This window comes from Esox lucius, chromosome 6 (assembly GCF_011004845.1).
Source record: "Esox lucius isolate fEsoLuc1 chromosome 6, fEsoLuc1.pri, whole genome shotgun sequence".
NCBI classification, from domain to species: Eukaryota; Metazoa; Chordata; class Actinopteri; order Esociformes; family Esocidae; genus Esox; species Esox lucius.
Genome location: NC_047574.1, coordinates 25,817,474 through 25,842,082, shown reverse-complemented (window position 1 = coordinate 25,842,082; position 24,609 = coordinate 25,817,474). Strand labels below are relative to the sequence as shown.

The following is a 24,609-nucleotide window of genomic DNA, read 5'->3' as shown; positions in this document are numbered from 1 at the left end:
CACAACGCCATGACCTGATTCCTTCTCACTCCAATAGACAATCTTCTCAGCCGAAACGAAGGCAAGCATGTCGTTTTGGTGTCCCATTCAAGACACGATGTGTTCCAAGACCCCTTGGCGGATCAACTGTTCACACTTCCATCGTGGCAGGAAGTGCTGTGGAAGGAGTCGTTCAAAAACACAAATATTAATTCCAATAAAACTCATCACTCTAGGCAATCACACACTTTTGAATAAAACATTGTGAATTTGTCTAAAATCCTTAGCTTTTGTACATTTTATGGGTAATGTATGGAAAAGTTCTATCATTTATTTAAACTGTTCACCTCACATGGGAGAAAATACCCTAAAATGTTACAAATCTGCACTTAAAACTAATTCCATATCCAACGTGGTGGAGTACAGAGCCAAAACAATGTAAAATACTTCTGGATCTCAACTGTTGACAGTCAGGCTTATGGATATTTAGACATACCTGACTGTTTTTCTTCAGAAGAATAATGGTCCCATCATCTATTTCAAACTCGCCATAGTCTTTTAAACAGCGCACCTATGGAGAGAAATGAAGACAACAGCACTTTGTACATCAAATAGAATCTTCATATTAACTGTGGTGTGTTACTGGGATGTAGAAATACCATCCAGGTGTCATCTATAACCATGGGAACAGGCAAAGAACTTACAAATAGAAATGGTTGTTGCCCTTAATAAATCCAGCTGTTGGAAAATAATTGCTAAAAAACCTAAACATTACTATTACCATGACTTGGTCAATAATGATTTAAAACAAGTTAAATAAGATGCAAAAAAGAACCTCACCTACTGTAAAATATGGTGGTGGATCTTTGATGTTATGGGACTTATGTTTCTACTGGTCCTGGGGCCCTTGTTAAGGTCAACATCCCTGTGTAAGTACTAGATACTTTTTTCTTATCCACAAATCTGTCTCTAATAGGAGGCTGACCTTTGCCCACATGTGGATCTTCTAGCAATACAATGACCCCATTTTAGGAAAAGGCTTTGTGCCATTATCCTTGCTAGGGGTGGATGCACTAAGAAAAAAAGGTGTTCGGAAAATTTTGGGGAAATTAAATTACAATTTGAAAAATATGTAATTTTGGTTGATTACCTATGAACACTGATGAAGTACAATACATTCCATATGCTGGAAAATTACATTATTGTAATTATACCTTTTATACCTTTTTTTTCAAGGGTTGTTAAAGATTTTTGAGGCAACTATGTAGAAAACATCAGATAACAGCCTATTCACAAGGAAGTTTCAAGGTTTATTTGTCAAATGCACCAACAACACAGATTCATCCTGTACAAATGAAATTCTTATGATATTCTTATGGATATGTCCAAAATCAGATAAATGGTTGTGAGCTAGTGTTTTTAAAATTATCTCTCATTGATGACTAACAGAAACAAGTGGCCCCTACCACCATTCGCTTGAATGTCATTCCCTTGCGCAGCTCACCTCAATGTACAAACTCTTCGGAGGCTTCAATGTCCTGTGGTTATGTCTAGTCTTCCTCTCCTCCAAGTGACCTCATGTAAGTAGCCAGGGACTTCTTGTACTGGTTAAAACCATTCCAACTATTGAAGAAAGAAAAAAAAAGAAAGTCATCTGAAGCTTACATCACCCTGGCATCTGCCATCCAATGTATTTCTTGCCTTTGAATAAGAGGACAACACATACCTCTTCTGCACACATGTGGAATCGGATATTTGTAGGTAACACGCTGCCATACTCCCATCTCAAAGCACGAATTCGGAGAAGCCTGTCATAGCTTAAGAGAGGGAGGAAATATTACCTGCTGTCATCTTGTGATACAATCAGTGTTCAACTAAAACGTTTATACCAATGAACAGCTCAACACGATTCACTCTCCATCCCATCAGGCACTCACAGGTAGGCAGCAATACAACGTTGGTTTCTCAGCAGGCAGCAGTGGCGGAACTTGATGGTTGGAATCAGCTCACTTTTGCCCTCAGACTTGGCTTCATTGCTTTAAGGTGGGTGGAATTAAACTCATTATCTGCTCAAACCCATTTGGTAATTATTTTATAACTCCCAGGGACAGAAACATTGTTGAATTTCTTTACTCACACGTCACTTTGATTTTGCTCATATAATGCTTTCATCTCCTCCAGCACCTGACGAATGCCATCTTCCTGCAAGGGCCCGAGAGCACATGTAAACAAGATGTCCGTTAGTAGGCAGTAAAAAGTCAATAGATTTTTACTCTAAGTCTTGTTAGGTTGAGTTAGACAAAATTTGCAGTAAAACAGATTCCAGTGTACTGATGACAACTAACGTGATGATAACCTTTAGTAGGAGTTTTTTGAGTGAGGACAAATACTACAGAACTATTACTTTCAATTCCTTGGAGAATGCTAATTGAGATTTTTTTTTGGCATGTCTCAGATTTTGATTAGATCGAATTTGGGGCTCTGACTAAGCCACTCAAAGACTTAAATCTATTATTCCACAGCTACTCTAACTTCGGCTGTGGGCTTTTGGTTATGTTGAAAGGTCAACTTCGGTTCCAGAGGGTAGCGGGTTTTTCTAAATGTCTTTTCTGTACATTGCCCTTTTCATTTTCCCATCATGTTGCTGCCACAATGACACAGGAGGAATGGTGTTCGCTGAGAGAATTCCGTCACAACATGTTTTGCCACCTGCCCGCAGAATCTCAGTGTTTTTCTTGAGTAATGGCAACCTTCTGGTCATCGTACCGTACACGTTAGTTTTGGAACGGCAACCATTAGTTATCTGGCTACAATGGAAAACAAAACGTAACTTTTTTGTTTTTATAAAGGTACAAAAGTCAAATGACAGCAGTTACCAGAGAGGACTGAAAAGGACCTACATTAACTATATAATGTGTGTGCATCAGTGTGGTGTTACTGCCTGACAAGTGCACATAATCCCTAGCTAATTGTGCATTTGTCAGATTTCTCCTGAATCGTTAACTAACAATCATACTAGACCTACACAATCTGCAGTATGGCTAGAAATCAAGAAGCATTTGACTCCTTTAGGTACGTGCTACTTACATTAAATGCAGGCAGTTGACCATCGCTCATACGATGAAGTTCTCTGATGAGTTCGATTGCCTTTTCACAAAACATCTCTCGACGATTGTTCTATAGATGGTTAATTTTAAATGTAGGTTTAAAGTTACATGAAATTATGAACCCAACTAGAAATGTGTGAACTTGTAGAAGACGGCGACTGAGTTTTCGCGGTAAAACGTTTTGTTATGGTCACATGACAGGAAACGATGGGTTCCCATGAAAGACAAACCAAACCCACCCGGTCTGCAACGGCTGTCACCGCTGGGGGGACAGTAAACCAGCATGTTGACAGGGAAATAACAATATAAAGGTATTGTAGTTTTTTGTGTGGTATTAAATACACATATTTTCATTCAAATATAATAAACACCTGTTAGTGCATCTTGCATATGAATCAGTGTCGTTAGCGGCAGCTAACGTTTGCTAGCTAACTAGCTTGTTACCTAACAAGAGTTCATGTTTCAACCAAATATGTCTGTCTGTTTAGGTTAACTAGCTAGTAAAACTAGCGACGTTACAATTAATGTTAACTAGTGACGTTTTTTTAAAATAATTGTGGATTTATTTCGCAGTCTGCATAGTACTGTAGTTAAAGTTATTAGCTAGCTACTGTGACTTGAATAGGTTGTGTGTTATAGGCAAGTTTAATTAGACAGTTTGTCTGTCTAATTACTGTACTCTGTAGCTGAACTGCCCTTACTTAGATGGCGTTCTAGTCTCCTCCATTGGTCTCCTCTGATTGGTTTAAATGAGAACCTAGGGGAAAGGTTAATTTGATCAGGTGATCACTGCATATTGTACTCCTGCAATGTAGCTAGCGAAAGTGCTGAATGTCAGCCGGGTTGGGAGAGAAAACAACGCCACTCAGACTGCATCTTGACCCGGCTTCGTACCGAGAATCCCAGCGGCTGTTTAGTGTTGATGTAAATACAGTTGTGGTAGGCGGTATTTTACATCTTGTCGCTTTTCGTTCACGTTGTACATCTACATTTCAGTGATGCGAAAGAGAAATAACTCGCTCACTGTGGATCGTCATGACAGCTCTACCACCAACACATTGCTGGACACCAGCACAGAACTGAACTACTGTCACAAAAGAGGGGAAGGGGTTCCCGAGCCTGATGACCCATTTGGCTCGAAATCGGACAAAACAATGCGAAAACCACTTAGAAGGTAAGGCATGTTTGTACTGTGGATGTCTGATAAGCAACCTACACTTATCCAGCCAGTGCACTAATCTCATTACTTTGGTGGCAACTGTGTTGTGTAAGACGGGTGTAACATAAGGACATTTGGATATTTAAATATTTTAATCACCTTACTCCAACGCTTTGAATAGACTATTCAAGTGTCATTTCACAGTTAATGTGTTTTAAGTCATTATCTATTGTCATTACTGCTTACACAAGTTGTACTTGATGACTGGTTCTGTTTTGTTGGGAGCAGAATTGCTTGGGGTGGGGTATATGACTGCATAGGTACAGGATGGAAAAATACTAAAGTTTTGGTGCACAGCAGGCAAGTGTACATGTAACGGTAGCCACTATAGCAAGTATTTTAACCATGATATTACAAAGCACTAGTCTAATCCAAACATTTTTTTTCTATTTTCACACAATTGAATTATACAACAATTCACAAGGATGTGTACGTAGTAAAACAACTGAATGACTAACACACCCCTCACATTTGTTTTGCCATATAAACTGAGTAGGAAAGTAACTGTGGTCCCTGATTTATTACTATGAGTTACCCTGAAACTCCAGGAAGGAAAGTACCCCCATCACTTTGTGGTTGCTTCTACCACCTTTGTGTATGATCTAGCATAAATCAACATTGTACATTGTTTTCCATGACACAATGCAGTTGGTGACAATTTCAGAATGTGAAAGGGTGTGACACTCAAAAAAACGTGTGATGCTGTTATCACTCACTATACATTAGGAGAGTTGGCTGAACAGTTCTATTTATATTGCCCAGCTTTGCGGTGGGGGAAATTTTCAGGAGAGTACATGGGCTACCTGTGTTTGTAGGTAGCTATACATTAAACATTTCCTCTCTGAAAGTTGTTTTGTGGCTTGGTTAGTATAAGCACTAAGAGTTAATGAAACCACTCCTGATTCCAGGAGACCAAAGACAATTTTATCGCTTAAGCTGTTTGCAATGCTTATTTTAATTTAAATACCATGAACAACAACATATACCACACTATAGTCAGATTCAAAGCCATTTAGATATTGAAAAAGATTAAAAAAAACAATATAAGACAAATACCAAGTTCTAGTATGAACATGTTTTGATTATTTTGTACTGATACAATTGCTCAGAAGATGTTGCTTAACAAGGATTGTTTTTGTTGAAGTTGTGTATTAGCAACACTGTTTTAATTCCTTCAACTAAGGAAATTAATACTGGGCTTTTGTCTAAAATGGGCGATCTTAGGACCTTTTCTGTACAGAAACATCTGATGTCCTTTGTAATTAAGCTACCAGTTTCATACATTATTATTGTGACAGGTTCATGAAATAATAATTGAACTGTTTTGTACCTTATTGCCGATTATTACTAAATTATAACATGTAATTGTGCTATATTCATGAAAACCCACTTTATTTGTCAGTAATCATAAGCAAATGGGATTTGTATTGCTGCGCCCATTGCATCACAAGACAATAATCAGGATGTGTGTTATTCTAGCCCTCAGTTGACATGAGGAGGAACTGTCTAGAGTCTAATTGTCAGGTCCTGGCTGGGGGCCTCTAGGCATCTCTATGCGCCTGGGGGCCACTGTCAGGACATGAACGCAGAGGTGCCTCTAAGTATCACTGTGCTTCAGTTTTGGTTCTCCCCAATTAGAGGTAGCTGTCCTGCATTGCCTATAATTGGGGACCCTATTTAAGTTGCTCAGTTTTTTTGGTGATTGTTTGTACCAGTTGTTTGCTATGTGCTTCAGTTACCGTATGCCTCAACCTTTTGTTGTTTTCTGTTTGAGTCATGAAGAAGAACATAAAAAGGATGATTCCCTTTAACCCTGTGTGTGTGTCCTGCCTAGAAAACTGTGACACCAATGGAGTACTCTGTCAGCAAATATTCTATATGCCAATGTCATGCCCATCAAGTTGAGTGAGAGGCAGAAAATGTAGACAAACTATGGCATTTTCATTTCTTTGAAGTTCAACAGCTCAAACCAGTGTCATGAAATATATTATATATAGTCGGGATTCTTTCAATGTCCATGGATGACCAACAGAGCAGAAACAAGATCAGCAACATAACTATGACTGGGCCAGCCAGAAGTCATGAAGTCTCCCTCCATTAAGCTGTAAACCCCCAGGTCCCAAGACTGGGTTAGATTAGGCCTTACTCAATAATTGATGTTTTGGCTACATCTGTTTAAACTGCCTCGGCTGGTTGGGTCTATTTATGGGACATCCAATAGAAATGTGTACAGAACAGGACTTATCAGATGGGCACGCTGTCAACATGCACTGTCAAAGCCAGTTGGAGGTGGCCATTAGAAAAGTCAGGGTCCGTCTTTAGTTCAAAGGAAAGAAGACGCAAAATGCAGTTTTCCTTCCCCACTGCAGGGCTGAACCTTGATGTAGCTTATACATACACACACAGACAGACAATCAGAACTTATTTGGTACAGAAACCTTTGTTTGCAATTACAGAGATCATACGTTTCCTGTAGTTCTTGACTAGGTTTGCACACACTGCAGCAGGGATTTTGGCCCACTCCTACATACAGACCTTCTCCAGATCGTTCAGGTTTCGGGGCTGTCGCTTTCAGCTCCCTCCAAAGATTTTCTATTGGGTTCAGGTCTGGAGACTGGCTAGGCCATTCCAGGACCTTGAGATGCTTCTTACGTAGCCACTCCTTAGTTGCCCTGGCAGTGTGTTTCGGGTCGTTGTCATGCTGGAAGACCCAGCCACGACCCATCTTCAATGCTCTTACTGAGGGAAGGAGGTTGTTGGCCAAGATCTCACGAAACATGGCCTCATCCATCCTCCCCTCAATACGGTGCAGTCGTCCTGTCCCCTTTGCAGAAAAGCATCCCCAAAGAATGATGTTTCCACCTCGGTTGGGATGGTGTTCTCGGGGTTGTACTCGTCCTTCTTCCTCCAAACACGGCGAGTGCAGTTTAGACCAAAAAGTTATATTTTTGTCTCATCACACCACATGACCATCTCCCATTCCTCCTCTGGATCATCCAGATGGTCATTGGCAAACTTCAGACGGGCTTGGACATGCACTGGCTTGAGCAGGGTGACCTTGCGTGCGCTGCAGGATTTTAATCCATGACAGCGTAGTGTGTTACTAATGGTTTTCTTTGAGAATGTGGTCCCAGCTCTCTACAGGTCATTGACCAGGTCCTGCCGTGTAGTTCTGGGCTGATCCCTCACCTTCCTCATGATCATTGATGCCCCACAAGGTGAGATCTTGCATGGAGCCCCAGACCGAGGGAGATTGACCACCATCTTGAACTTCTTCCATTTTCTAATAATTGCACCAACAGTTGTTGCCTTCTCACCAAGCTGCTTGCCTATTGTCCTGTTGCCCATCCCAGCCTTGTGCAGGTTTACAATTTTATCCCTGATGTCCTTACCCAGCTCTCTGGTCTTGGCCATTGTGGAGAGGTTGGAGTCTGTTTGATTGAATGTGTGGACAGGTGTCTTTTATACAGGTAACAAGTTCAAACAGGTGCAGTTAATAAAGGTAATGAGTGAAGAAACAGGAGGGCTTCTTAAAGAAAAACTAACAGGTCTGTGAGAGCCGGAATTCTTACTGGTTGGTAGGTGATCAAATACTTATGTCATGCAATAAAATGCAAATAAATTATTTAAAAATAATTTTGATTTTTTTGTTTTAGATTCCGGCTCTCACAGTTGAAGTGTACCTATGATAAAAATGACAGACCTCTACATGCTTTGTAAGTAGGTAAACCTGCAAAATCGGCAGTGTATCAAATGCTTGTTCTCTCCACTGTACATACATTACACAAGGCCTTTCAGTTCCCACTTGGTCTGCCTCTTTAAAAAAGCTGCATGTTAACACAGTCCTTACTAGACAAGGCATGGATGCACATTTTTGGCATGTCAAAAATAGTCTTAAGATGGTCAATGAAAGCCCAAGACCCATAATCATACATCCTTTTGTGACCTATGTCAAAAAACATATTTATAACCACTGTAACCTGCCATCTCAGAATTTGGCAACGTTGAGTTTAAAACTGTGATGAATGGAAAGCTTTACTAAGGTGTCATTTCTTGTACATCTAAAAAAGAAAATCTCTTTCTGATGCTGCAATTCATCAAGATGACTGCACAGTTTTCCTGTCTGTTTTTGTCTGTCAGACTGATAGCTAACTGCTGCTACCCTGTCATACTGCAGAAATAGTGTCCAGTAATGATATTGGAATCCATCCAAGACACTGAAACAAAGCACTTGCAGATTGGCGTCCTTTTTGTTTGCTCATTACAACACTGTGCCTTTTGTAGCATTTCACCATCACAACAGAAAGTTCCAAAGACATTGTCATTTTCACTGAGAAAATGTCTAGGAAGTTTTTAGCTACTCACAAGGCCCGATATGACAGCTAATCAAACCTTTAGGACTAGGGGGATGTTCTGTTCCCATTTATTTGCATGCAAGGGAAACCGGGCTTCACACCCAGTATCAAGCAACACTAGAGTCGTTTAGTGCTGTTTGTTTACTCATAGGGCGATTCCACAACAGGGACATAGCATTACTTGGACAATCCTGCTTAAAAGCTGAATATTTGAGTCGCTTTCAGGGGACCACAGCGCACGTGGATTCTGTGTCCGCGCAGTTGATTCAGATCATGTTCTTACTCTGCCTGACTGGCCTTTCCGTGAGGACGTTAATTGTTTTGGCCTGATTGGCCCTGTCACAGGCTATTCCGGAACTGGGGGCCATTGCTGGAATGGGCTCTGTCATGGCTGTTATTTCAGGATCCGCCTGACAGCTCTTCCTTTACTGGGAGAAGATCTCTCCTTTTCCTGTGGAACAGTGGGTGTGTGGTGCTCATCGCCGAGGTACATTTTTAGAAGCCTCACTTGGAACATGATGTGGCGGGCCAGCTCTCTGGTGGGCTGAAATAGCCTGTATTATCATTTGCCACTAGAACTCAAGATGTTGAGACCAAAGTTTAGCCTCAGTGCTGGCGTGGAACAAAGAACAGTGCTTCTCCTGCAGTGTAAAGTAGAAATGATTAAGTCCAATACCTTGTATTCACATCTGACTACTTACAGCTGCAAAGAGTGGGCCCGGACTGAATTAGAACGTAAAACCCCAAATGTATATGTAAATGAATAACCCGGTCCCTGGAGGACCCTTTGGTTATACCTGACCCCTGACTGTCTCTTGTTCCGACCCTGGAGTGGTTCATCACAAAACGGAGTGACATTGACGTGCGCTCAAAGCCTCTTCTCAAACTCGTACGTCAGACCGCATTAGTTGTCTCTGGTCCTGATCAGCCTAACTCTGGGAGACTGTCAGTGTCCTGGTTGTTCCTGTCACCTTGAACGGGGGGAGGGGAGGCCTTACTCTCTTCGGGATGATACATGTAAATGTGATCTTTTTTTTACAAGGACGGAATATGTTAATTCCCGCCCAGCAGGTAACCAGTGTGATCTAATGTAGTGTAGCTTCACCTGATCCTGTTCACAAGACTAATCATGTCTGTTGAGTTAAAGTCATTTGTTAGTCTCCAGTTGCCAGCAGGGCAGGTGTTCTGTCCCACTAGCTTCTCTCTCCTGCTGTTCTGCCGTTTCCACCCTGTGAAGGTACCTGTTTGTGTAGTGTCAAGCTTTCTCCCTTATGGAACATACCTCTGTTTGCATCACAGTTCACTCATACCAAGGCCACCTCTAGAGACCAGATAGTATCGCTTTATGTTAAGACAATTACCCTCCACTCCCCTATTGCTATCGGTTTAACTGCCTGCTCTGTCTCCCTGGAACCCACGTGTCTGTGGAATTACACCACTGTCTGTCTGGTTATGATGGCCAGTGCATGGCTTGTTCCGAACCTCACCTCGTCAGAATTTGTCATCCTCATGCTCCAGTCGACTGGACATGCAGCTGCCACAGTGTTCGCAAGCCAGCGTGTTTGTTTTATCTCTTGTGTATTCTTATCTTGCTCTGTGGACAGTCAGAAGCTTGACATACCATTGTGAGATACACCATAGCCTGGCAGTATCTAAATGTGCTGAGTCGTGTGCGCATGACACATTAAACCATGCACGACATGACCATCACACGCCAATTTCCGATTATGGAGGGTGACTACTGGCGTAGGTCTGTAAAAGAGATGGACCTAACGAAAAAGAAACAGGAATTTGCCTACTCTGCAGCAGTCACATGCACTGAAAGCCACAGTTTCCTTTTAAACTCAAATCCAAATCTAAGCTTAACAGCCCTTTATATAGTAGCGTGAACTTGACCCCTATGCTATTTAAGTCTCAGGATATGGTGACGCCAATATACGACCTTCTGGATCTACGACGTTAAGTGTTGCAGAGAAACAGTTTGAACAATAAAATGCCGGTTTCACACACCAGGGTCTGTCTATCTTAATATTCGTCCCTCTCAACCTGTGTCCCTTTCGATCTTCATGACTCCTTGATAACGCTCCACACAGTATCCACCACTCTTTCAACCACACTGCATTATTCATAGGGTCGGAGGGAAAGCTGTGTACTCATCTCCAAGGGGTTTCGTATGTCTGCATAAACTGCACTTGGTGCAGTGTGTCTGTGTGTGTGTCTGTGTGTGTGTGTGTCTCTCCCTTTTGTTAAAGCTGATGGAATCTATCTCTAGAACAGAAGGTAAGGTGGTGAAGCTGAAAACAACAGTAGATGTAAGAAACATCTCAGCATGTTGTGATTGTAAGTTAAAGGGCTGGTTTCACAGACTATGGCTTAATGAAGTAGAAATGGAGCCAGTCTAATTCTGGCTTTGGTAATCTAAAACTAAAAATAGGTTTCGTGAGCATCAATTAACCTTGAATTAAACATGTCTAAACGACAGTACGGTGTCTGTGACTGGATGGCTTCAGGAGGAACATTAGTTCTGAGCTTGTCCCCTGGCTATTATACACTGCACACATCAGTGTGGGATATCAACACTTTAAAGTTACCATTGAATTATTTAGGTGTCCTTAGTAGGTGTCCTTTAGTATCAGCTTTGTTATTTCACTGTTGGTGAATTACATTACAGCGAGTTGTGACCCATGTATGCTTGTATAGTAAATGTACTTTCTTTGTATTCTAGCACACACCCATTACATTAGATGTTCATGACACTCCCACAAGTGAGTAGATTTTGGGCTGCAATCCAATGGGCTCCATAGTGACCCTGGCATCCACCATGACTGATGCTCCATTGTGATATATCAGTGCTCCGAGAACATAGGAGTTCAGAGGTCAACTATGGATGCACCACCAATAATCCACCCCAGGCCTCCCTTGACTTTTTGACGTTAAGACATTAGCGTAACCTTGCAGGCGTGCCCATTGCATGTTGGCAGGTTCTGGGGCCATCACCTTTTATTTTAATGGCACCACGGCCTGTTTCACGGATAGCAGGACATTTTGATTTGTCCCCTAACTGTCCGTCTGATTGTGCGGATAAATCTTCCCACCGTTTTGGAGGGTATTAGTCATTTGCTTTGACGTGAATGGATAGTCCTGTTAAAATACTGCACGGTGAACACATACTGTCATGAGGCACACCATGAAGGAAGTGGTGCTTATGCACATTTAGTAGTGTGCCCAGTTGCATGTAGATGAGATGCAGTGGGTGTCACAGTTTTTCTGGTTGTAATTCTGAATGCCCCTCAATAACCAGATGTTAGGTCAAAGATGAGCATTACAGCATTCAGGTCAGAACTCTGAAGTGTAACCTGGGACTGAATGCTACTTTGAGGAATCAGCTTTGAGGTTGGAGGTAAAGGGTACAGATTTAGGCTGCTGTTTCAAGACCTCCTAAACATGACCTAACCCTTTTTGAATCCCATCACGGTCTTTGAAATCTTAGGATAGAACCTATTGCAACCTTATTAAGCAATATCAAGGCCTGATTTTATTTTCTATGTACCAATACTACTTCTAAGGTCTGAAAAGTCAACCCTCATCCGGTTAACTGTCAAATCATGATCTAATCTTTTCAACTGCTCTACTTCTGCTAGCAGCTCTTTGTGGTTATGTATAGTTATTTCTTGCCATCTAAAATTGTAATGCTTTCTTCTCTTTCTTTTTAAACATCATTGTCGAATGCTGACTTTTTCTGTTCCTCCACTGTGTTCCAGATATGGTCTAATGGGCAGGTTGAAGAGGATTTTTCTGTGGTTATTGGTCATCTATATATCAGTCCCCTTCATTGTCAAACTCTGCCCCTCCATTCAGGCAAAGCTTGTCTTTTTAAATTTTGGTAAGTAGATCGAGCCAGTGTCATATTTTATGTTGTGGTTTGCTTTGCATGAGACAAAAATTTGCTTCCTCTGTCCGTTTGCTCTTGTCTCTGTGTATTTGTAATGGCCCTGTAGGTGGATGAATGTAGCCTGAGGCATGCATGCTTGAGTGTGTGCGTATGTGAGCCTGCTCATCACCTGAACCCAAAACGCAACACAAAGCAACTCCAAACGGAGGCGTTGAAGAGAGTGGACATTCTATCTGCCGAGGTGCAGCATACACCCCCTAGCCCTCACTTTATCTGATATGCTGTGTCTGAGAAACTCTGGCAGCTCCATGTATCCTGTGCAGAAAACAGGATGGATTACGCCTAAAACAGCGCTTACTAGATTAGTGTTTTAGATGGATGAGGAGGAAGTTCAAAATCGGGAAATTTGAAACCTCGTGAAATGGATTCCTGAATGGCTCAGTGTTCAATGCCATCCAGTACAGCTGTCATATTGCCACTGGGTTTTTGAATCTTCATTGCGGTGTACCAACGCCATTGGACGGCAATGAATATTGACCTGCCCCGGGTAATGGCTGACCAACGTTGCTTTACTTACTGGCTCTTTGTGGCTGGCTGGGCGACTGAGAGGATCAATTGTGGTAGTTGGCTGGAGAATGCCCTCTTTAAAGCTTGTAGGTTTCTTTTTTTTGTTAAGAAATGTTTTCTAGGAGGTTTTTATGCTTTGTTGGACAGGAAAGTGGTAAGAGAGAGAGTATTGGCTGGATAAGAGATAAAGAGAGTATGCTGGATTCAAATCCCGTGCTGCAACAGTACATGTGCAGAAGGTGATTAGGACGACGTGTTCTGAACACTTCCAGGCCTGTTTGGAGTTGCCGTAACAACATGTGGCCAATAACCCCTAATTGGGTATCCCAGAAAAATGGTTAATCAAAGAGTCGATGTAGGCAGATTTTGGGTACTGACGACATTTGTATTTTGTTTTTCTTAAATTTTCTGCAAACTAGCATAATAACCAACTAGGGCTGCAACTATGGATTATACCATACATAACATCCTTGATTTTTAGGAGAGAAATAAACCTGGCTGGAGGCCTGGGGTGTTGCTTTCTATGCTGAGACATTTCCAAGTCAGGTGCATGAGATCGTTGTAGTCACTGAATTGTGTCGTCAGCTAATAGGGGTAACGTATATATGACTAATCAATGTCCGAAACGGATGTTGACGGATTTTACTAGTCTAATAAGTTGTTACAGCTTTAAAACCAACTCTCTACAAAAATTTGTCCAACAAAGTCTGTAAAAAGTGACTTGTAGCGCCAAAATATTTTAGAGAGTAGGAGGTAACGCTCAGGAGAGTCAAAGATCGGGATGGGTGTCCTTTGATGCACATCCTGCCAAGCCATTTTACTTCTTATTGCGCTTCTCTCTCAACCATTCCTGGAATAGAGTGCTACTCCCGGTTATGATAACATTTAGCTTGCAGGTGGCCAAATGGCCACAAGGAGATCGTGAACTTGGAAGGCAAGACTGTCCAATAGCCTGACCAGCGATCATGCAAACTCCACTTGTGTCGCCCTCTGTGGGAACCCCACTTTGTAATTGGTATGTCATCGTCAGGATGAAAACTCACTCGTCTCATGAATCGCTGACCACTGCAGGTTTCCAGATTGTTCAGAGAAGAAGTGAAACACTATGTCTGCGAAGGAAGTGAACGTTGTCTTGTGACAGTCTTGTGTAATGTTAGAGTGGGAAGGGGCAGAGCTCTGCTATCCCTGGTGCAGCTGTCCCATCAAATTTGCTGAGAGCGGCTGCTTTGTCAGGGATCTGTTGTCTTAACACGTCTAACCCGGCCGTTGTGTCTACCCTTCACCCACCCCCTGCAGTGCGCCTGCCCTATTTCATTGACCTGAAAAGGCCCCAGGACCAGGGTCTGAACCACACCATTAACTTCTACCTGCAGCCAGAGCCGGGCATCAACATTGGTGTATGGTAAGACGACACCCACTTCAGCTGCTTTGCTAAGGGCGGGGATGTCTGTCTCCCAGCCCCCGTGTCTCCCACCCCCCATGTCACCCCCCCCCCCCATTTCTCCCCTCCTGCCCCCCCCCATTGTCTCCACTCCCATCCCACCCAGTGTCTCTCACCCCCCGTGTCTTCTCTCCCACCCCCCAGTGTCTGCCACCCTCCCCCCATATCTCCTCTCTTGCTCCCCCCAGTCTCTCACCCCCCGTGTCTCCTCTCCAACCCCACCCAGTTTCTGCCACTCCCCCATGTCTCCCTTCCTGCCCCCCCCCCGCCCCTGTGTCTCCCGCCCCCCCATGTCTCCCCTCCTACCCCCTCGTGTGTGTCCCCCGTGTCTCTTTCTCTATTGTTTCTCGTCTCCCTCTCTCCGTTCTCCGTAATAGGCGTCTGGCTGTCCCTTTTACTGGGCTGTGATAATCCTCTGAGCTCAGAAAGCACCAACGCACGTCTTAATGCTTTCTGAGAAGAACATGCAGCCTGATCTTGTCTGTGGGTTTGTGTGTGTGTACGTGACAATGAGAACGCGATACTGGACCCGATGGTGGAGAACACTTGGGTCCCTGTGGAGGTTTGCCAGCAGGCGGTCTAAGGGCCTGTCGAGGCTAAATGGGGACGTTGACCGTGGGAAGGACATTAAACACAGAGGTGTTTAGCAGGATGTAGTTGATAAAAAGAAATGGCAGATGTGATGATACTGAAATCGACCACTCTCTGTTTAGGGTTATTCACTTTGAACTATAGCCTACTCTGTCAATCCCACAGGTGGTTGGAGTTTTGTTGGATATTTTATAAATTGACATTATAATGAATCAAACGATGACTAATAATTAACTCACTTTGCCCCACTTAGATGATGCTCTTATCCAGATTGACTTGCATATGTTATTATTTGTACTTTACACATTTGTAGTTATTTGAATTTATTGAATAACAAGTCATTAAAACAACATTTTAACAATTAGGGAGCATAAAAATGTCCTAAGCAATAGCTTTTTGTAAATGTTGAAAGGGAGGAAATGGAATCCATTTTCGGTGCATGGCTGTGCCTGGTAAAGGCTGAATTTGACACCCCCTTGTCTTACACCCATGTGATAGATCTAACAGAACAACTCAATCCCATGTTACACCCAGGTACTGTACATATACTGGCCTATATCAAACCAGCTTGACTTGTCTATCAATGTGGTGAAACACTTATTTTATTTCCTGCTTACGCCTTTCTCCTAGTTTATATCATTCTGCTGTTTCCTTTAGGCACACAGTCCCATCTCAGATGTGGAAGGAGGCTCAGGGGAAGGACAGAGAGTGGTATGACAGCACCTTCAAATCCCCCAATCCAGTCATTATGTATCTGCACGGCAACGCAGGCACAAGGTGAGCTCAGGGAGAGCCGGGTCCAGCTGCAGCAGCTGCAGTGTCATCTGGTTGTACTGCTCTCCTCCCACTGAAGCGGTGCTTCCAATCCTGGTCCTTGGGACCCAAAGCGGTGCATGTTTTTAAAAGCGATAAAAGTTATTACTTCCACTGGATTTGACCCCGCGTCTCCCACGTGAGAGGCTGTGTCTTTAACCACTACACCACGGTGATATACATTTGCCCAGTGTCAGTATAGCATCTCGACATTAGATCATTTTGTCATGCATTAACATCACGCCAAGTTTGAATATTTCGCTAGACACCACTAAGCATTGTGTTAAACTGACTAACGTTTCTTATAAGTTTACATCCACCACAAATAGCATCTATGGAATGTATGGCTTTCCCCACTGGCCATATTAACTGCCAGTAATAGGCTTAATAGTATTTAACTTACTACTTGAACTTCACACAGCCAAAGCTATTTCATGGTGCATAAATGTCATTTGTTAATGGCATTTTTACAATAACCATCAATATAGGTGACGATAACCAACTTTTTCGTCAAGTGAGAGTGTGGAAACCCCTACTCTTTTACTGCCCAAGGGGTATCTAGCCTATATTACCCCAAAAATCATGCAAGGATGCATACTTTGAAAATCCACCAGAAATAGTTGCAACATATTTTGACTATTTTATTTTAGGCTTACTATAACGCAGCTACGCAAGGTTGTAGCCAGCAATTTTTAATTATCAGTCAGTCGGTCCGTCCGTCCATCCTGCTTACACGGTCCGGCAATAACAATTATCCATGTGAAAACATACACATGTTCTGTCATCTGCATAGACATCTCGTGGGCTTACTGCATAAGCCAATGAGATGTTAGAAAACTTTAAAACCTGCGACTGACATTATAATATATTTAATGGGCCACAATCAATTGGGGTTCCCCAATTTTGTGTTTTCACTGAGACTGAATATGAGTTTTTACGTAGATAAACATTATTTCACCAAGTACTATCAAATCGCTGTGGTGGGATAGCAATATAACCAGATGAGGCTGCACTCGAGCTGGCTCAACCCTGGAGTGGGAGGGTTGCCTGTCTAGATCAACAATTACATCAAGTGATTTAAGAAGAAACCATGTTCATTGTAACCTTCAGCTACTGGTTCTTGAATGAGACTCACATGAGTGAGACTTGTACATCAAAATGTACAGAAGGGTCTGGAATGCTTAACCTATTACCTGGTTGATAAACTTGCTCATCCTGTCCTTTTCAGGGGTGGCGACCATAGAGTTCAACTGTACAAGGTGAGATGGTTCCATTGCAGACACACATGCGGTTGATTTGCTTTTGTTCCACCCATACTAAATCTGTCTTCAGTGTATTAAATACTGACCAACAAATGGAATACAATGTGATGTTTGTGAATTGACCGGCTTTGACTTTTTCTCCTCTCCAGGTCCTTAGTGGATTAGGCTACCATGTAGTCACATTTGATTATAGAGGTAAGTGGACATTTTTGTAAGTTTCTGAGGTAAAGAACGGTTACAATACCCCTTTAAAAATACAGTCTGACTTGTAGATCAGCATTTCAGGGCTTTATCTTTCATACTGGTTGTTCCAGGTTGGGGCGATTCAGACGGGAGCCCCTCTGAAAGAGGCATGACGTCCGACGCGTTGTTCCTCTACCAATGGCTGAAGCTCAAGGCGGGCAGCAAGCCCCTCCATCTCTGGGGCCACTCGCTGGGGACAGGGTAAAAACACTAGCACCAGACCCCCAGTGTCTGGGGCCACTCGCTGGGGACAGGGTAAAAACACTAGCACCAGACCCCCAGTGTCTGGGGCCACTCGCTGGGGACAGGGTAAAAACACTAGCACCAGACCCCCAGTGTCTGGGGCCACTCGCTGGGGACAGGGTAAAAACACTAGCACCAGACCCCCAGTGTCTGGGGCCACTCGCTGGGGACAGGGTAAAAACACTAGCACCAGACCCCCAGTGTCTGGGGCCACTCGCTGGGGACAGGGTAAAAACACTAGCACCAGACCCCCAGTGTCTGGGGCCACTCGCTGGGGACAGGGTAAAAACACTAGCACCAGACCCCCAGTGTCTGGGGCCACTCGCTGGGGACAGGGTAAAAACACTAGCACCAGACCCCCAGTGTCTCATTCAGCACAACCTCTCACAGGTTTTGTGTAATAAGTTAACAGTTGAACAGAAGTATATTGTTATTATGAAACAAACACCTCTGTTTAACATCATTTATTCTCTTTTTCCAGAGTGGCCTCTAATCTAGCCCGGCATCTGTGTGATCGAGGTAAGCATAAAAGACTTCACACCTATCAGGTGTAGCTAGTAGGTACTGATGCTGGTTGTATGACCCAACAAAATGTTCTAAACAAAATATTGTGTATACAGTGGATTGTGTAAGAATTCACACCGTTTACACATTTTTAAATGTCTTTGCATTATAAAGTGTGATATCTGTACTTTGGACGTGCAAACATTCACTGTGATCTTGGTTAACGTCCTGCTAAAATGAATTCCTATCCCACTGTCTGAAATTAAGTAGAAATAAGGTTTTCCTTTCGGATTGCATGTGTTTTTCTGCATGGCTTTTAATCTGAAGTCTCCCTGGTCTCGATGATGCAGCCGCCGACATGCTTGACAATCAGGAAGTGGTTACTCAGTAATGCGTTGATGTAGATTTGTTAGCAACTCAAGACTTAACATGCGTTTACACCTTGTTGCTTGCAGGGTAAATGTTTTTCTGTGTGTTTGAATTCCTTCTCACTGTCATGTATGTTGTTATGCAAAGTCAGTACAATGTGGTTGATCTATTCTGAGCTGACTTCTACCAACTGAAGTTTGGTGCCATTTTGAGATCATCCATGTGGCTGACTTCACATTCAGTCCTTCAGCATATTTCAGAAGGATGACTGGGTGGTTGAATACATCATCCACAACTCACCATTTATAAGGGATACTAGGCCTCATGTTTCTGATTTGGTACGCAGCCATGTGAGACTGAAAAAAGCTTGCTGTTTATATGGGGTGGGTAGCTAAGAGGCGTCCTCTCCCAGGTTTGGGCTGGAAGACAGTTCTCCTAGCGGAACACGCAAACCCCAGATTATACTAAAACATAGACCTTAATGAAGGGATGAGTCTTCAATAAACCCTTGAAGGCAGAGGCTGAGTTTGCGTCTCTCTCATTAATTGGCAGATCGTTCCTCAACAATGGAGCTCTTCTGGGTTCTAATTGATGTTGATTTGGTGTTCATTAATCCAACAACATTCGATGGCTAGTTAGATCCTAGAAGGTGGTGGGAACATGAACTCGTGTTGTGTGCTACCAGGAGCCTGACACCACAGACTGTAGGCACAGGTGTTCAGAGATGACACTTCACAATCTTCTGTCTGGGTTACTGTGTCACCAAAAGTGGCTACCCAGTTAAGCGGTGCCAGTCTGAATGGATGACATTATTTCAAGACAATAATAGATTTCAGAACATTTTTTTTTTTTTCTTCATGGAGGTAGTTTTGATTTAAGTTGCATTTTTCTGTTTTATAGGGATACCCCCAGATTCTTTAATTTTGGAGTCTCCGTTCACCAACATCCGTGAGGAGGCCAAGAGCCATCCCTTCTCTATGGCAAGCATTTTGTCTTAATTCCTTGACTACATACTAATTCTTAAACCATTCAGTTATATTGACAACTTTATCGTTGCTTTTTCTAGGTCTACCGATACCTTCCGGGCTTTGAATGGTTCTTTTTAGATACCATATCAGCAAATGACATTCGATTTGCCAGTGACGAAAAGTAAGTTGAACTTTGGGATTGTGTTTGCATTTTAATGATCCAAAACATTGTCTTAATGTGTCAGCTAAAAGACCTGTCCACGCCTCTGTCCTCTGATTGGTATGTGCTGAGTGGACTAAGTCAGGGAAAGGTCAGGCACTTTTTTTACAGGTGGTTTCCACAGAGGACATTAATCTCTGGCAAGAGTTGTTTTGTTTTTTAGGCTCTGTGGGGTGGGGGCGGGGTGTCACTGCCTCACTGTATGGCTGAGTTCTTGCAGAGGGTAGTGTGATTGTCTTCACACTGTCCAGGGTTGGTAAGATCAGTGTTGGACAGGGTTGCCTTGTGTGGCGCTGTAGCAACTCAGTGATGTGTTTCGGGCGCCTGCAAGCTCATTTGTGTTTGTTGGCCAGGGGTTCTAGTATATTGTAAGGGCCTTAGTACCAATGACATACTACCGGCCATGCATGTTCAAACAGATTCTTCAAGGTCTTCAGGCACTTGATGTTGAGCTTGTTTCTTCTTTCTAGTGTGGAACACATATCCTGTCCATTGCTCATTCTTCATGCAGAGGATGACTCTGTTGTGCCCTTTCAACTAGGAAAGAAGGTATCCATTTTAGTTTCAGACTAGGGCTGTCAAAATTCCTCAAAAATGAGGTTCGAATATTCCCTCTAAAAAAACACATCATATTCGAACTATTTGAACATCTGGTTGCGCATGCGCATTTTGTCAATGACGCGGTTTACGTCAATAACAGGACAAATTAATACAAAGAGACATAGACTACCTAGTAGTTAAGTTTAAACATATTTGACAACGTATTACCTACACAAAAACAAGTAAATCAAATGATGACCAAGACCACAGACCTCTTGCTCGATCGCTCAAGCACTTTCTCTCTCTCGCCCTCACGCTCTCTGCGCAATAACGGTTTAAAATGAACAACAATAAACACATTTTGAATGCTGATCAAGAGTTTTGTGCAAGCAATATAAGGTTGCGATTATTGTCCCAAATATAGCAGGCTTCATTCAGTGATTGAAACAAATATTAACATTAATTGAAGTTTGACAGTTGTAGAGTATCCAGTAGAAGTAGACGAATATCTTTCAAACTAACCTTTGTTGAGCTGAAATGAAGACAGATTCAGCAACTGCATGGCCTATTTCTCGCTTAAAATTTTTCAGAAACATGTTTCAGTGAACAATTTTTGCAAAAGACAAGATCGTATTCTCAACGAGCCGCCATGACACTGTTGACATTCTCGAGTAGCCAGACCCACATCACGCGTTCATCCAATCAGCTGCTGGTCAGGGGCGTGGAGCATCAACCATGGCTGTATGACGTCGCGACACCACGCTTCAGTTGTGTCGGACATATGGATCTGTACCGTCATGCGCACTAGCGCGCCCACTCGCAAAGCAGACAGCCAGACAACCTCTGCTACCGCAAATGTTATTTTCCACTTTAAAATTTTTTATTTGAATATTAATATTCACCTTCGAAATTCGTTTTTTAAAAACTATTCGAATATATATTCGAATTTAGAATATTCGTTGACAGCCCTATTTCAGACTCACCTTTTTGTTTAAACAGTATTCTCATCTCAGCCTTGCATGAAACCTTTGTCTGGTCCTTTTCTGTTGGATACAGGAAGTATCAGAACGTAATTTCACGGTTGATATAATACAGGTCTTTAATATTCTTAGCCATTTTTAATAATCAGCTGTAGTCTTGGCAACGCTTGCTCATTACTGTTTTAATTTATCTCCCTTGAATGAGCTGAAACTGATTTATTTCATGGCTTTAATTCGGGCTTTAAGCTGAACATTTTCTGTATTGCATATGAGCATGGTCATATGTAGTCATATGAGCATAAAGTAGTTGTTTGGATAATGCGAGTCTCAGAGCCAGTTCTAATTTCCCAGCTGAGATTTTCAATGGAGTTATCTTGTTTTTATAACTCCACTGTGTTGGCCCTGTTTCCTTCCTCCCACACCCAGCTGTACGACATGGCTTCCCAGTCCAAGAGCCTGGTTGGACACAAGGTCCAGTTCATCCCCTTTCCCTTCTCACTAGCCTACAAGCACAAGTTCATCTACAGGAGTCCCGAGCTTCCACACATACTCAGGTACAGCGGCTAGACCGGCAGAACACATGGCAGCAGGCGAGATCTCACCGTTGAGAATTTGTCACGGCCTTAGGCCATCTACACAGGACTTATTAAATATAGACCATTTGTTGAATGGGTTTCCACCTTCATAGTCGCCTATGCACTTAAATGTAATTCTGTTGCGGTTTTGTTTTTCTTCCAGCAACTTCTTCGGCATGACTCATCCTCAAGCATAGCTGACAAAAAACCAGCCTGTCCACTGGTTTATCTCACATCTCTCACACACTCAAACCTTTTCACTGTACGCTTCCTGAGAGAGGGTGTACGTATCTCATCAAACAGGGTATTGTACACGCATGGACTAAAGATGCCTCTAATTCTGTATTTAGCATTCCTTTGACACCTGAAATACCTGCAAGAGTAAAACGGCACTGACAGAAGAGGGGCATGGGGCAAGTGGCGTGGCTTGTTGTCAAGGTTACACAAACAGAAGACACTTGAGCACGAGACTAATGAACTAATTTTAAGAAACCAAGACATACAGCACATTGAATGGGAAAAACTGTATGGAGCGGTGTTTTCAATTGCGAAGCATTTATGGGGATATAAATGCGCCCCCAAAACTGGGATGGAGGTTATTGTCCCAGTCTTCATCATAACCTGTGCAGTCCACAGGATCTATCATTACCAGTCCATTGGTTCTTTTAACCTGTATAGTATAATTAGTATTTTTGATGTTACATTACAGATCATGATTAAAGTATTTCATTTCTGATGAGGTTTGGATTATGTTTCAATCTATTTAAACTTGAATTAAATATCATGGATTTTACCAAATGTTGATTTGGCTTTTGGGCTTGTCAGTCATTATTTCCCTTTTAAACATGTCACTTTAATTTCGAAGTTTAGGACACTTCAAAGCATACTGATGTTTTTGAAGATATCTGGAAGGAAATGTACTGACTAACTATGCTGAACGAATATTGTTTTCATTTCCAATGTCGCAAAAAAATACAATTTACAAGTGTTTACTTAAAGATAGACGCTGTTACAAAAATGTGCAAAAAAATTCCAAATCACTCAGTGCTTAAACACTATCGCCCGATTTCTTACCATCTGGCGATTGTTCCTGTCCAAACTGAAAGTTGTGTGACTTAACGCATAATCCATTTATAATGCCAGCGCAAAGGCTAAATGATTTGTGTTTCCTATTTGGCTCTGTGGTAGCTGAATTATACACAATTCTGACTTGTTACTCCTCACATTCACAATACGGTTCTGTTGGGATTTATATGCTTTTGTTATACATTTTCTGCATTAATCAAATTCTATACATTGTATAAAATGTTTTGGTATTTTGTGATTTACAGTTCCCGTCTAGGTATGTCAATGTAATGTACAGTATGAAATCAATGTAGGATCTTGCCTTTACACAATGTGATATGGTAAAAGGACACTGTAAATGGTTATCTGTTCTACAGCTTTGAATAATCCACTGACTGGACATAAAGCAGGGGCAATCACATATTTCCCTATTGTTTTAAGAATACAACGTATGTATGTATGTACAACTGGAGAAGTATTCTTGTTAAATCTAGATACTATAATTATTCTGTGTAGCTCAGTTGGTTGAGCAGGATGCTTGCAATGCCTGGGTGGTGGGTTTGATTCCAACAAGGGGTTAAGATAGAATAATGAAGACACATGCACTTAAATTTTCTAATAAGAATGTCTGTTAAAGTACTTGGATGTAAAATATGTAGTTTTATCAAATTATGACAGTTTAAGCCAGAAAACTAGCTATATAATGAGAAATGTTGTTTAGGTACTGTGTTTTTCAGAAATGCAATTGCGAAGACCATTTTGATAACTTAATCGTGAAGCTGTTTTGCAGGATATGGTTGCATTAACATTGATGGTTGCCATTTAGCAGAGACTCAACATGACCTCTCATCTTAATTGACCAAGCCAGGCTTTGGGTAAGATTCCATAAGCCATTTGATACATTCAGCATCCAATTTTAATGTGATGTTTGCTTTCATTGGATGTTGTCTGTGAAGGGGCCTTGACACATACTGCTTGTTGATTTCTCATTAGACGTTTCCTTGGTAATGTACTTGGTACATGATCCTGTCGGTAGCCCTTGAAATGTATCTTGCAGCGTGTAAAAGCGAGTGACACAGTGACATTTGAGCTTGTAGATTGAATTTACCACACCAGAGACAGGTTAAGACCATTGTTGACTCATGAGAGTCAACATACTGTATTATATTTTTTTACATTCCTTCTAAACCACTAAATGCCCCACAATTTCAAAACATCTTAATTTTCTTGCTAATATTTAAACGGTTTACAGTCCCAAAATCGTAAAGCTGCTATACCTGATGGGACATACAACTATAATTACATACATATGCTTGTTAAGTAATGTAATAAACATTATTGATACCCAAAGTAGTTCACCTATTTATTTTACCAGTCTAATATTTCGTTCACAGGACTAAGAAAGGCGTGAAGGAAATGTCACTTTGGGCTCAATATAGACCAAATTTCATTGCAGTATTTATGTGTTAGCACATTTTCCAATGGCCAAATGAACTGAGGCTGGTCTGGTAACTGTATAAGTGTACCTTTTACTCAAAAACCATAGGAATGCTTACAATTTTCAGAATTCAAAGGGTTTTGGCATGAGATGAATGTTGTAAATAGACACAGAAACTGTACAAATGTCATGGTGGGTTTAAATAAAACGAGCCACTGTTTTAACATAAATCAGTTTG

The 24,609-nt window shown here is 42.0% G+C and overlaps 2 protein-coding genes across 3 annotated transcripts; one reads left to right on the top strand and one right to left on the bottom strand.

Annotated features, from left to right (window-relative positions):
• Window positions 1-67: 67 nt before the first annotated feature.
• Window positions 68-3,257, bottom strand: gins1 (GINS complex subunit 1 (Psf1 homolog)). The gene is given in 9 exon segments (XM_010896259.4): window positions 68-156; window positions 476-550; window positions 1,484-1,513; window positions 1,515-1,592; window positions 1,594-1,602; window positions 1,706-1,796; window positions 1,917-2,015; window positions 2,117-2,181; window positions 3,067-3,257. Coding segments are annotated over 9 exon segments (591 nt in total). The 5' UTR covers window positions 3,142-3,257; the 3' UTR covers window positions 68-87.
• Window positions 3,258-3,311: 54 nt separating this feature from the next.
• abhd12 (abhydrolase domain containing 12, lysophospholipase) lies at window positions 3,312-24,601 on the top strand. Of its 2 annotated transcripts, XM_029120302.2 has the most exons (14): window positions 3,312-3,397; window positions 4,083-4,260; window positions 12,422-12,543; window positions 14,416-14,521; window positions 15,809-15,928; window positions 17,193-17,223; window positions 17,376-17,421; window positions 17,541-17,670; window positions 18,194-18,231; window positions 19,486-19,565; window positions 19,652-19,734; window positions 20,244-20,322; window positions 21,720-21,847; window positions 22,032-24,601. In XM_029120302.2, the coding sequence occupies exons 2-14, from the start codon at window positions 4,085-4,087 to the stop codon at window positions 22,063-22,065; spliced, it is 1,173 nt and encodes a 390-aa protein (XP_028976135.1). In that variant the 5' UTR covers window positions 3,312-3,397; window positions 4,083-4,084; the 3' UTR covers window positions 22,066-24,601. The 2 variants fall into 2 exon arrangements, 1 of the variants encoding a protein (XP_028976135.1); XR_004575813.1 differs by lacking the exons at window positions 3,312-3,397; window positions 20,244-20,322 and having other exon boundaries at window positions 3,875-4,260.
• The last annotated feature ends 8 nt before the right edge of the window (window positions 24,602-24,609 follow it).